Source organism: Rhinichthys klamathensis, unplaced genomic scaffold (assembly GCF_029890125.1).
Source record: "Rhinichthys klamathensis goyatoka isolate OS25496 unplaced genomic scaffold, OSU_Roscu_1.1 h1tg000356l_1, whole genome shotgun sequence".
NCBI lineage: Eukaryota > Metazoa > Chordata > Actinopteri > Cypriniformes > Leuciscidae > Rhinichthys > Rhinichthys klamathensis.
In genome coordinates, this window is record NW_026606865.1 from 232501 (window position 1) to 245523 (window position 13023).

The following is a 13023-nucleotide window of genomic DNA, read 5'->3' on the forward strand; positions in this document are numbered from 1 at the left end:
TCACACCTGCCTTGTTTGGTTCGATTGAATCGAACTCTTTTTCGTTTCCCCCCTTGGTGCGGACCTTTTGGGCAGGTGTGAATACAGCAATCGAATGCGGACCAAACAACCGATCCGAGACCCAGCTGAAGATGTGGTCTCGGTACGGTTCCAAACAAACTCTGGTACGGTTCGTCTACGGTGTGAACATGAACCGACCCAATTGCAAGAAAGCACTGCGCCTTTGAGTTAACAGGCTTCCGTAGTCGGAGATTTTGGCTTAATGGTTTGTGTTATTGTTGTTCAAGTGCGAAAGAGAATTCCGGCGCGCTGTCTGGCCACACGCTACTGTTGCGCGTCTTTCTGCGCGTCGTGTGTGTGCATCATTGGAATGGAATGAATGAATGAATGAGTGTGTGCATCAGGACATTCACATACAGCGCGTTCTCTTTAGTCTAATCGCGCATGGATGCAAAAAAAGCTTTTGCAGTTCATATAATGTAACGATAGTTACAATACAAGGATGATGCTGCGTTAAACTGGACAAACTTAAATCGCAAGCGTTAACATTGACAGCACTTGTTAGCAGTATATACAATAAGAATCTCATTATTTGAATGTGTGAACATAGCCCCTCTCTATGAATCAAAACTTTATACCTTATCCGTCTTCTGCGCAGTTTCTTCATATTGTGTTTGTACAGAATAACACAAAATTAGTAAAATAACAAATATTGCAGTACGAAATATCTCCATGCTGAGCCTTTTTTACACTTCCTGATTTCCCTACTTGAGAATCCTTGTCCAATGAATGGACGACCTTAGCACACGTGTGGTTTTGTTTACAAATTTTGGTTCACTTGCAAAAAGAGCAGTGTGAAAGCGAACCGTACCAAAAAAAAAATAATAATAATAATTTGGTCCGGACCAAAGCAAGTGAACTATCGGACTTTCCTGGTGTGAATACACCCTTAGAATCCATCTTCTACTTTTGTCGAAAGTTGACTAAAGTTTTGTCCCTCGAGTTGTCTTCGCTGATACAGAGAATGGCGGCGCTGGCGAATACACAAACCTGCCAGACATAACCAGGTGAGTGTGAATATGACGTCACGCCCAGTCTCAAACTCCCTTTTATTTATTTTACTGTACAGGATTATAGAGGCAATCTCAGTGCGCAGAGAAGGGCTCATTCAGCCCATCAGGCAATTGTTTAAGCATGTATGGGTTAGAAAAACGGGTATTTTTAACATGAAATGCAATGCACCTTTAAACTGACGTTAAAGTAATGACTTCCAACATGATTCTATTGATTTCCTCACATCATATTTCCAGAGGTTTCCGTACAGGGCGAAGGTGGTGAAGTCTCTGTGTGTGCAGAAGAAGCTGCAGTGAGGCTCGTTCACACGACTGTCCCGGTACAGAACGGCATCCTGGGACAGGAGGGTCAGAGAGGCGGTGTCGACCAGAAACACAGGCAATTTAAACTTGTGGACCAGACCCAGGAACTTCTTCAGCAAATGCTGGATTGGAGAAAAAACACACAAGACACAAAATGAGCCGAGGAGGAATAATGGCATTCATGTCTCAACTCTCACCATTAAATCACTCACCAAATGTGCCTCTTTCCCCGACAGATATCTTTTACTATTAAACACGTCAAGCCCGTTCTGCAGTGAAAGAAATAATGTCATTATATCAGGATATCAATCAACAAATTTAAATTGATTTATAACTTACATTAATATACAGTATTACACAGACACACACATACTCTATATATATATAGGGTACAACGGGGCTAAAGGCGCACTGTGGTAAAAAGTGCATGTGACTATTCTCTTTTAAACCACTAGACAGCACAATTTTTTTTTTAAAGTCCCCCTGTGGTGAAAATCAAGTTTTTAATGTTGTTTATATGTGTATGTGGTGTTTTTAATATGCTTTAAGACAAACCATGTGTAAGTTCATAAGTCGACAGCATTGCTGAGTATTTTCTCTTTAAAACTGCAGTGAACCAAAGACAGTCTCAAACACACGGTTTGAAATCGCTGGTGTTTCTGACGTCACAAACGACCTTGTAACCAATCAGATCAACGTGTGATCGTCAACCAGTGGATCTCTGAGCTGAGTGAGTGAGTGGAGGCGGGGCTCATTTGCATATTCATAGAACCACGTATACTAAATGAGGCAAGGGTGTCGAGTTACATTCAGGCTATGTGAAGAAAAAAACATTTAAATATGTCATTTTGGTGATCAAAGATGAGTTTTAAGGGACAAAATTATTGACTACAGGGGACTTTAGTTTTTTGATGAGCTTGTGAAAAGTTGATCTAATATTTAATGTTTTTTAAAATGTCGTAGATGTAGCAATCGAGAATCGATAAAATGAATGTCTTTATTTTGAGACAAAAGTCTTGTTAATGATTTTCAGTTTTGTTCAAGGTATATAAATCAATAACAGAAGAATATGTAAAAGTATGGTATTTGGGGTAAAAGACACAACAATAACATGATAGTAAACAGCCGGCTGACTTTTCCATTTGTTGACATGACATGTACAGATGGTAAATAAATATCATATATTAAGTTGGGTGTCAACCTTAGAGATAATCACCATATTTATAATGCAACCATCATATTTAAAAAAACAACATATTAATCATATAAAATATATTAATTTGTTACTACTACTAAATTATTATGAGATCTCATTAAATGCTTTCAGAATCTTTACTTTGTAAAATATTTATTTTTCTGTATTTTTAAAATGAACATATTTTAATCACAGTCTAATTAATTGACCTAATAACTTTTGTAACTTTAATAAGGATTAATTAATAAGGATGTTTAATTTATACAATGAAGACTACGCAGTGTTATTTTACATGTGCTTACTTTGTTAAATGTCTGTAACTGTAAACGTGAAAAGCACTGTTTATTTCATTTGTATCTTTATATTGTATTTATTTGTGCTTTTGCTTGTAATTTGATTACTTGTTCTTATTTTATTAATGACTGTTTACTTGTCTTTAATAATGTTTTACATTTTTATTAGTTAATTTAGTAGTTTTAGATGTGGTATTGAAACTGGAATGGAGGATTGTGAATTTTCACTGGTATCCTTACTGTTTCATGGCCGGTAAAAAAAATATTGATGAATATATATATATATATATATATATATATATATATATATAATTTATTTTTAGGGTGTTTCAATGTTATTTAGGGCAGAAGATGTTCTCTCTGGCATTATAACAGCAGGTTTGTCACCTTTGTCGAGTACAGTCTGTAGTTGTAGATCTGGAAGAGCAGAAATATGGAGCTGGCAGCGATGAGGAGAGTCAACACTAATGTCTTGTTTATTCTAGCCATTACAGCTGATGCTACTGACATCCGACACACACAGGAGGATCATATCTGTGCTCATACACACACACCTGAAATCAGAGGAAAACACACTGAATCATGACATCTATTGGATATTATTAGACGAAACAATTAAAACGAGCAGCATTTAATTAATCGCTTCTTTCAACTTACCAGGTCCAAGAAAGCGCTAAAACGCTGCTTTATCACAATCATTTATGAATTTATTATTTATTCTGCCTGTTTTTTTCCCGATTAGATTCACAGCACACTGCCTGCAACCGTGCGCCAGTAGGGACATGCGATCTGTGAAAACGCGTTGCAAAAATAGTCTGGAGACAGAAGGGGAGCTTTGCCAGAGCCGCTGTAAAGCGAGTTTGCAGAGGGAAAAACCATAGACTGTAAAAACCAAATACAAATCCAGCAGTTGTACTATATAGGCCCCTGTTGTATGAATAATTCTAATATTTATAATAGTTTTATGCCTGAGATTTAAATGAAAACCACAAAAACATGCAATTTGGTTAAATATTTTTTTCCAAATATCTGCTTCTCTTACCTCCCTAAAAATGGTTTAGTCCGATCTAAAGTATTTATTAAAGCTGCATTCCGTACCTTTTTTAGGTTAAAGATTATTCAAAATAAATGTTTGAGCAAGTACATAACCAGCCAGTGTTCAGAACTCTCTGCTTGCCGTAGCTCGATTCAAAACGGTAAGCTTGTAATAATGTATTTAATTCCAGTGGTACTGGTGGATTTCCGTGGGAAATTTGAGCATGTCTTTGCGTCATTACGTCACATCTGTACACATAAAGAAGAGTCTCGGCTAGTAGGCTATGAGTGTGAGGATGCTGGAGGTGGAGATTTATAGCCTTTTCTCACACATTTGATATAATTAAACTTATTAATTTGATGGCGGATCCAGAAAGGTTCAAACGACAATCACCAGTGACAACTGGAGACTCGCCCGCTGTAAAATGCAAAAGACAGAAAAAGAGAGACTGCAACCGGCCCATGCGAAAACAAGGATAACATCTGAAGGGCATTAAATGTCACGCAATGCTGATGTTGTTCAAATTAACAATTTGAGAACAAAGTATAATTTGCACGTTTTGACCTGATATGATAAGCGATCGTTAGATTTAATCAGCTTGATTTACTGCAATGCTTTTTTCCCCTTAGTTAGTCAGAACAAAAGTGGATGTTATTAACTTGTTCAGACATTTTCCGGTGAAACTTCTTATGTTGGTCATACTTACAAAAAGTATAATCTGTGATTCTGAATGCCAGTATCCACACCGGCACATTCTCCTCAAAACATTGTGTTCATCCGCGCCGAGGCACAACCCACGTAAAGCTGATAATTCTGTGAATAACTGCAATTGCAGATTTCGAACAGAGATGGCGACAAAGAGGTAGACTTCCGCTTGACTTCTTATAAAACAGAATTTTCCCTCGCTGTTAACTCTATATTTTAAAATATAAAACCTCATGATGAAAGAAGGAAGCTTATTGGAAGATTGACTGTAACATACGTCTTCCTCCTAATTTACAGATTATTTGGACACTTGTATCACTTTGAATTGTATGAATATCATAGAAGTGTACAGACGTGTACATATTAAGATTTTAAAAATAATATTTTGAAAACGTTATAGCAGTTTTTTAGTCTATTTTTTTTACTAACCTTGCAGGCTTGCCTTCCAGTGGCTTTGGGAGAGCCATGCTGAATTTTTGGGCGAACTAACCCTTTAATTTGTAGCAGTTTAAAGGGTCATTCAATTTTTTTTGCAGTTTCGTGATACAAACACTAGATGGCGAGAGCAAAGTCAACACTGAGACGAATAGAAGTCTTTGGTGAGCTTTAATGTTTGGATTTAAGCTCATTAAGGAGTGTTACACAGAAACAAACAGAGGCTTGATTATTAGTTTCTGCACAAATGTTTGACAAAATCTTGCTTCAGTCAAAAAAAATGAGACCTTTAAAAATCAACTTAAACTCGGGATGACACATGTACACAACAAAAACGTACAGTCCACATCCAAAATTACTATCCAGATATAATAACAGTACATGACCATAAAAGCAGCTTTTATCATTTTTACACTTGTGCAAACCTTTCCAAGAGTCGAATTCCCCAACTGAAGGATGATCTACAGAGTTTCGGATCTCAGGACATTTACAGAGAAAAGATAAAACACTCACGCTACACAGAACAAAACTAACATAATATGAAAATCAAGTAGTGAAAGACAAACAACTCAAAAAAGCATGTCATCATTCAACCTAAGTCAGTAAAAGAAAGTGCACTCAACTATTCCCTGATAAAGCGACTAGCTTTTCTGATGCAAACATCTCCTGATGAAAGCAAGTGTCTGTCAAAGAGAACGTGAAGGGAAACGTCTCTCCGTGTTTTTCTGCTGGTCAAAGCTGTCCTCGTCCTGGAAGTCTACATGCCTCGGCCATCGCAGGTGTGTCCAGGTATCAGGTCTTCCTGATGGTTCACGGCAGGAGGGAAGCGTCCACTGAAGGCAGTTTATCGTAGAAGCAGATATCACAGGCCACGGAGGGATCCTGCTGAGAGATGCTGCTGTTCGATCCTCCCAGACCATTTTCTGTTTTCTGGAAGCTTCTTACAGCACTGGGAACCTGCAGGCCCGTCGTCAGAGTCAGACCGCCACACCACACCTGAAACACAAACACATCATTTTCATCACAGCAGGGTTCCCACACCTCGGTTAACCGATAAACTCAAAGACCTTTCAAGCACTTTCCAGGTCCAATACCCTCAAATTCAAGGACTTAACCCTCTGGTCCTCTTCATTTAGGGGTCACACTCGGCTCCGTCGCGGTCAAGGTGACCGAAGCCTTGAAATTTAACTTTTTTTTCTTTTTTTTTTTATATAATATATTTTTTATCTATATAAAGATTTATTTATTTTTTCTTCTTTCATATTGTCATATTGAAGTGGTCTGTTGCTCCCCCTTCCCTGTCTATTTGTTTAAATGGATGTTATTTTATTTCTAAAGACAATAAATAGTTGATCACAAAAACTAAAAAAATTTTTTTTTGATTATTTAGAATTTTAAAGGGATTTTATGATGCTATGCAATATTTATACAATTTTTATGAGCTATTTTTTCATTAGAGCTAATATATACTGTATATATATATATATATATATATATATATATATATATTTTTTTTTTTCCAATAAATGCAATATTTCAAATTAAATAGAGTGGAGGCCTTTAAAATCCATTTTTGAAGTGAGAAAAGTGCAATCTGGCGACATTAAAAAATAAAAACTTGTGCAATGTCCTGGAATCAACTGTATAGCTCCCTATATACAAGTGAAACTCGAAAAATTAGGTTCATTTATTTCAGTAATCAAACTTATATAGACTCATTACATGCAAAATGAGATATTTCAAGCCTTTATTTGTTATAATTTTGATGATTATGGATTACAGCTTATGAAAACCTTTTCACAATATTCTAATTTTGACTTTGGGGTTTTCATAAGCTGTAAGCCATAATCATCAAAATAATAACAAATAAAGGCTTGAAATATCTCACTTTGCATGTAATGAGTCTTTATAATATATTAGTTTCACCTTTTAAGTTGAATTACTGAAATAAATGAACGATATTCTAATTTTTCGAGTTTCACCTGTAAAGGCTAAGATGGCTTAAGGGGGAGTAAATCATGGGCTAACTTCATTTTAAAGTGAACTACTCCTTTAACGTAACGCGTAAATGCCCGTAACTAATGTAAATCAAGCAAGCTATAGTATGCATAGGCCACAAAGTGTTGGCGAAATAACACATTAGCGGACCGGAGGGAATAATATGGAATTCTTTCCAGAAAACTTCTTTCACAAAATAAATTCAAGCACTTTCAAGGACTTTCCAGGGCCTTGAATTATTTTTTTTTTTTTACAGATTCACTAACGTTCAAGGATTTCAAGGACCCGTGGGAACCCTGTCACAGAGATGGTCTCCACTTTAGAAACCTCATTAGTTTCAACCATTAGGAAATAAGCCTAGATATAAAGATTTAAATTTAGATTTAAAGCCACACGACTCGAATATGCTTGCTTTGAAATCACAGCTCCTTTCTTTGTAGATAGGAAAAACACAACAAATCCAGATGATCTGAAAATATGAACAAAACCTGCAAGTTCACCACATCGGATAACAACTTTGACGTGGGAAAAAAAAACTGCATATGAAATTATCCAGGTATAATCAATTGTGACTATAAGACTATATGTCTATAAAATAATATGTCTTATAGTCAGAACTGTGGGATATAAACTCACAATTCTGACTTTAAGTTTAAATTTAAGTTTTTTTCTCGCAATTGTGAGTTTATATCTCACAATTCTGACTATAAGACACAAAAAAGTCAGAATTGCGATGTATAAACTCGCAATTCTGACTTTTTTGTGTCTTATAGTCAGAATATAACTTGCAGAACTTTATAACTTGCGATTGCGAGTTTATATCACGCAATTGTGAGTAAAAAAGTCAGAAATGTGAGAGAAAAAGTCACAATTACCTTTATTTTAAAGGGCGATAATAGTTACATTTTGTGACGAAATCAAGCAGTAGAGATTTGCTGTATAGTATATATACACGTTTCGAGACGTGGATGCGTGATGAGATGCACACAGACAGCAAGTGCAATGGGACGTGTATTCATTTTACATGTATTCATTTAGCAGATGCATTTATCCAAAACAACTTACAAATGAGGAAAATTACAAGCAAATTGTCACAAGAGCCAATACTACACAATGCCAAGTTTAAAGTATGAACTAAATTGGTACACAAGCTAATGCAGAAAAGAAGAGAAGATGAACAATAAAAAAAATACCTTTAATTACATTTTCCATATTTACTTACAATACTCAAGAATAACACTGGTTAACTACACATCAGCATGAAAAACAAAACTGTTATTCTAAAGTTGAATAAATTATGCAAACAACTGAAGGATTTGTTTTTGTTGTTGTTTGTCACTTATTTATAACATTTAATCAGTTAATGAATTGATTATGTTGAGTGAATGATTCAATGACTGGCATTTCAAGTAACGATCAAGCACATCTCTTAAATTACGGTTCAGTTTGTGTTCATGTTTATTTCAGCAGTGAAGACAAAATGCCAATTTTTTAATATTTTACCAAAGAAACATAAGCAACAACAAAAAAATGTATTATGACGAAGAGATGTTTTGTTTGTGGTCATAAAGATGCTGTAGTAACACTTTATTTCAGTGTTTTTGTTATACTGTACATGCTAAAAGTACTTACTACAGTAAATTATGCAAAGTTACAATCAGCTAACCCTAAACTTAACCCTAAAGTGCGTGCATTAGTTATTATTATTCAGTACTTTAGTGTATAATTACACAAGGACACTTTCAAATAAAGTATAACCACTGCTGCTCAAATGCATTTTGCATAATTCTGAATGAGTCATATTTATTTTTAAATATCATTACCTCAAAGATACAATGGTGTTTCAGTGATAATACTATTACAAGAGTGTATTATTTGTAAAAAAATCAAGATTTACTGAGTCATTTTTTATTTATTTTCTTTCCTGTTGCCTGATTTGATTAAAAACATCATCTTTTTAAACATATTTCATGGTTTGCAATAGGATAACCCATATTTGCATGTTGTTTGTACTCCAAACTCACCATGAAAGCTGGAACAACAGGTTGGGTGAACTTCATCTTAAAAGTATGGAGTAATTGTTTGTTTTCAGCATTATAGAAAGCAAGTTGGCCTGAAAAAAAAAAACACACACACACAAAGCCTTTAATAAATATCCGGAGTCACATTAACATGCTGCAGTTCTTCAGGCGACACATGACACCTCACAGAAAGCATGAATGGACATGGCAGAAACTCAATCTGGAGGGATCTAGTTGCACGAGTGAGAAACCTGAGGGTGGGCTATAATGTTCCCTCGGAGGAATGAAGCATGACATACACTCAAATAAATAACCCATAATAACACAGAAGTATGGAAGCTTGTTTCCGCCACAGAATGAAAAATAAAAAAGGTAATTGTGACTTTTTTTCTCACAATTCTGACTTTTTTTCTCACAATTGCGAGATAGAAAGTCAGAATTGCGTGATATAAAGTCGCAATTGCGTGTTATAAAGTCAGAATTCCGAGATATAAAGTCAGAATTCCGAGATATAAAGTCAGAATTCCGAGATATAAAGTCAGAATTGATTGATATAAAGTCGCAATTGCGTGATATAAAGTCGAAATTGCAGGTTATAAAGTCAGAATTGTGAGATATAAACTATTCTGAGAGGAAAAAAGTTAGTCTTTTATTTTCCCTTAGAATTGGCCTGATAACTCGCAATTGCGAGTTTATATCTCACAATTCTGAGATAAGATGTCAGAATTTCGAGATATAAACTCGTAATTATGTGTTATAAAGTCAGAATTGCGAGATGTAAACTCACAATTGTGAGAAAAAAGTCAGAATTGCGAGATAAAAAGTCAAAATTCTGTCTTTTTTTCTCGCAATTGCGACTATTTCTCAGAATTGCGACTTTATATCTCGCAATTGCGACTTTATTTCTCACAATTCTGACTTCATATCTCGCAATTTTGAGATAAAAATTTGCAATTATTATTATTATTTTTTTTAATTCAGTGGCGGAAACAAGCTTCCATACAGAAGCCTCGACATCACAGCGAGTGCATAAAGGCAAGCCGGACGTATGAAAGAATAGCCTGAAAAATCAATTTTTTCTTAAAAGCTGTGGTGAAAATCCAGCTTTTAATGTTGTTTATACATCTATGTGTTTTTAATATGCTTTAAGACAAACCATGTGCAAATTCATAAGTCAACAGCATTGCTGAGTATTTTCCTCCTTAAAACTAATTTTAATAACCAAAACTCTGTAGTTTTAAAACATATATTGCAATGTAATACAATGATGATTGAGAGATCCTTCCTCAAAAGCCTGATGATCATATGTGAGACTCACATAACATGATTTTTCTGGATAATCAAGTAAACTGAGTTGCTATAGTCTAGTAAGTGTTCAACTTGAAATATTACTAACAGTTATCCTCATGATTACTTAAAAATCTGTAGATTTCACAGCAAAATGAAGCACATGAAGTTTTTACAATTAAACTAAAAGGCCTTTTACTTGCTGAAAAAGTCTAAACTATCAATCAGACGACAGAAGGCATGTAGTAGATTGTGTGGAACGGGTTTTTTAATCAACGTTTTGATCATTTAGAGGCGTATCAAATGTGATACAGTAGGCTTTATAGCCGGGTTAACAAAACAGATTTTTGCAAACATTTTAAATCAGATTTTGTACATTACCCCGATCAAAGTCACAGTAGACTCCTATGCTGTCAGGTACCGGCACGTCCAAATTCTTCGCCTTGTTGTTGTGTTTGGCCGCAAATGAGTTCTGCAGCCAGTTGTTGACGTGGACACACCAGGTGTTGTTGGTCTTCCCCAACTGGTCGAATTTCCCAAGGTTTCGGTAGGCCAAACCAACACTGTAGGACTTGCAGTCTTTCTGAGGCTTCACTTCCCAGTAATGCTGGCCAGACTCTACACTCGTGTCACCTAAACATGCAGACAAACACACCAGTTTAATGACAACAGTGTCTTCAAATGATCAGAATCTCAATAGTGACAGTGACGTTATTCCAGCAAACATGTTTGTGTAGAGATGTGTAGCAAGTGTTGTTTTCAAGACATGATGTCACATTCATTTGTATAGCGCGTAAAACAGATTGTTTAAAAGCTTCACATTAATAAACAAGAAAATAAGAGCAAAATTAATCATAAATTCAGCTGTAAAGCAGCTCTACAAGTGTCATTATTCAGCTTAATTCAATTCAATGTTGATTGAATTCAGTCAATTATGAAACGCATTGAATTTCAGCTCTACAGAAGACAATAGTGTTGTTTTCATCCAATTGTTTTACTGCAGTTAAATCGATAATAATACTAAATATGAATTGTCTTTTAAACCCAAATGTTTAAAGAGGACTAATTATGCTTTTTTTGTTTACATGTTCATCTTCCTTTAGTGTGTAATGTTGCTGTTTGAGCATGAAAAAGGTCCACAAAAAAAAGGTCCAGCGGGAGTTCCTCTCTATATATCAGTCACTGTTTCTGAACTCCCTGAAACGCCTCCATTAGGGATGTCAATTTTCACAAATTCCCATGATCGATCGTCGTTTAAAAAATTAACGATCAATTAATTAGCCTGGCCAACAGCATGACAGGGCCTGCAAATGCTGCTCAAAGCGAATCCAAAATCCTCACCAAATGAATAAGAATGTTTTTTAATCTAAATAAAGGACTAGTAGGATTGTAAAATGATTGTGATTATTTAAGGGTGTTTTCACACCTGAAAGTCCGCACAAAGTTCATGTTTTGATACATTTTATAGATTCGGAAAATTTTGGTTTGGTTTCACATTGCAATTACGCGAGCGGACTAAAGAGCTTTACGTGACACACTTGCGTCCTGTCGTCATCATCTATGCGGGCTGCATCTCGACATTGATTGGTTTGTAAACGGACATGCGTCTGACGTCAGCGTGTTGTCAATTCGGTGGGTAACTTTGACAAGAATGAATGAACAGACGCATATTGTTGCCACTATACTGTTATTATTACGGAATTACTACCTGCAGCATCAACTATACTCGAGACTAGTTCAAATTCGCCAAGTTGTGCGAACATTTTATCGCAATCCTACTTCCTGTGAATGGTCTGAAAGTCCGAACCATACAGAAAATGCGTTCACACTAGAAACTAACCAAACCTGTTCAGTTTGATCCGGACCGAGACTACCTCTTTTTCCAAATTTCGTGGTTTCACACCAGTAATTTTGATTCGGATCAAACTGAAAAGTCTGAAAATCTGGACCAAACAAGGTAGTCAAATATAACGACTAATACAACGTGTCACCTACGCCGCCTCAGATGCGTGCTTGCCAGAATGTGTACGCTCTTCATGAAACGACGCACTAAAAACGAAAACTAAACCCAGTGAAGTCACAGCGATTTAATAAAATAGTGTTGTGTTCTCATGTAATGTAATATGACAGTCCCAATCATAGTTATTATTAGCCGTGCATTGCTGTTTGAGCTGCGCGCTGAGTGAGTACCGGTAAACTGGAGCGCGTTATTTAACTCAAAGGAACGCATCCTATATGAGATTAGTCTTGAGTTTCTTCCGGGAACGAACACGTCACAATATTCCTCATTTAAATAATTAATACGCAGAATAAAGGGGCGGGGCCTGGTTGAGTTAGTTAGTAGCAGTGTTGTGTGTAACGCGTTACAGTAACCTAACTACTTTTCCGGGTAAAAAGTAGTGTAACGCGCTACTACTGAAAATTTGGTAACTAAACATAGTTCCTTTTTCAATTCGGCGAAACGTTACTTTCCCCAGGGACAGATTTGACAGCGATCTCCGTCATTTGACAGATTTGACAGCGATCGCCATCTCCGTGAACGCCTACAGAGAGAAATGCACACAATGGATTACATAATCAGAGAGTAGCCTATTTCTTTTCGTTTTGAATTGTTTCGTTTAAAGACATTTCAAGCTTTCTATATATAGATATATTTCTCATGTCTGTGAGGCATACG

The 13023-nt window shown here is 35.9% G+C and overlaps 2 protein-coding genes across 5 annotated transcripts in view; both read right to left on the reverse strand.

Annotated features, from left to right (window-relative positions):
• Nucleotides 1-3672, reverse strand: part of fktn (fukutin) — an 18218-nt gene extending 14546 nt beyond the window's left edge. Inside the window, exons 1-4 of the mRNA XM_056232827.1 lie at nucleotides 3522-3672; nucleotides 3252-3418; nucleotides 1589-1645; nucleotides 1298-1498 (exon numbers count right to left, since the gene is read on the reverse strand). Coding sequence (XP_056088802.1) covers nucleotides 1298-1498; nucleotides 1589-1645; nucleotides 3252-3374 — 381 coding nt within the window. The 5' untranslated portion in view covers nucleotides 3375-3418; nucleotides 3522-3672. The remainder of the gene's footprint in view (nucleotides 1-1297; nucleotides 1499-1588; nucleotides 1646-3251; nucleotides 3419-3521) is intronic.
• Nucleotides 3673-5330: 1658 nt separating this feature from the next.
• The window catches only part of fsd1l (fibronectin type III and SPRY domain containing 1-like), a 66435-nt gene continuing 58742 nt past the window's right edge, over nucleotides 5331-13023 (reverse strand). For all 4 annotated transcript variants that reach the window (XM_056232786.1, XM_056232785.1, XM_056232784.1 and 1 more), the window contains 3 exons: nucleotides 10728-10979; nucleotides 9063-9151; nucleotides 5331-6036 (listed from right to left, as the gene is read on the reverse strand). In XM_056232786.1, the coding sequence (XP_056088761.1) occupies nucleotides 5851-6036; nucleotides 9063-9151; nucleotides 10728-10979 (527 nt within the window). In that variant the 3' untranslated portion in view covers nucleotides 5331-5850. The remainder of the gene's footprint in view (nucleotides 6037-9062; nucleotides 9152-10727; nucleotides 10980-13023) is intronic.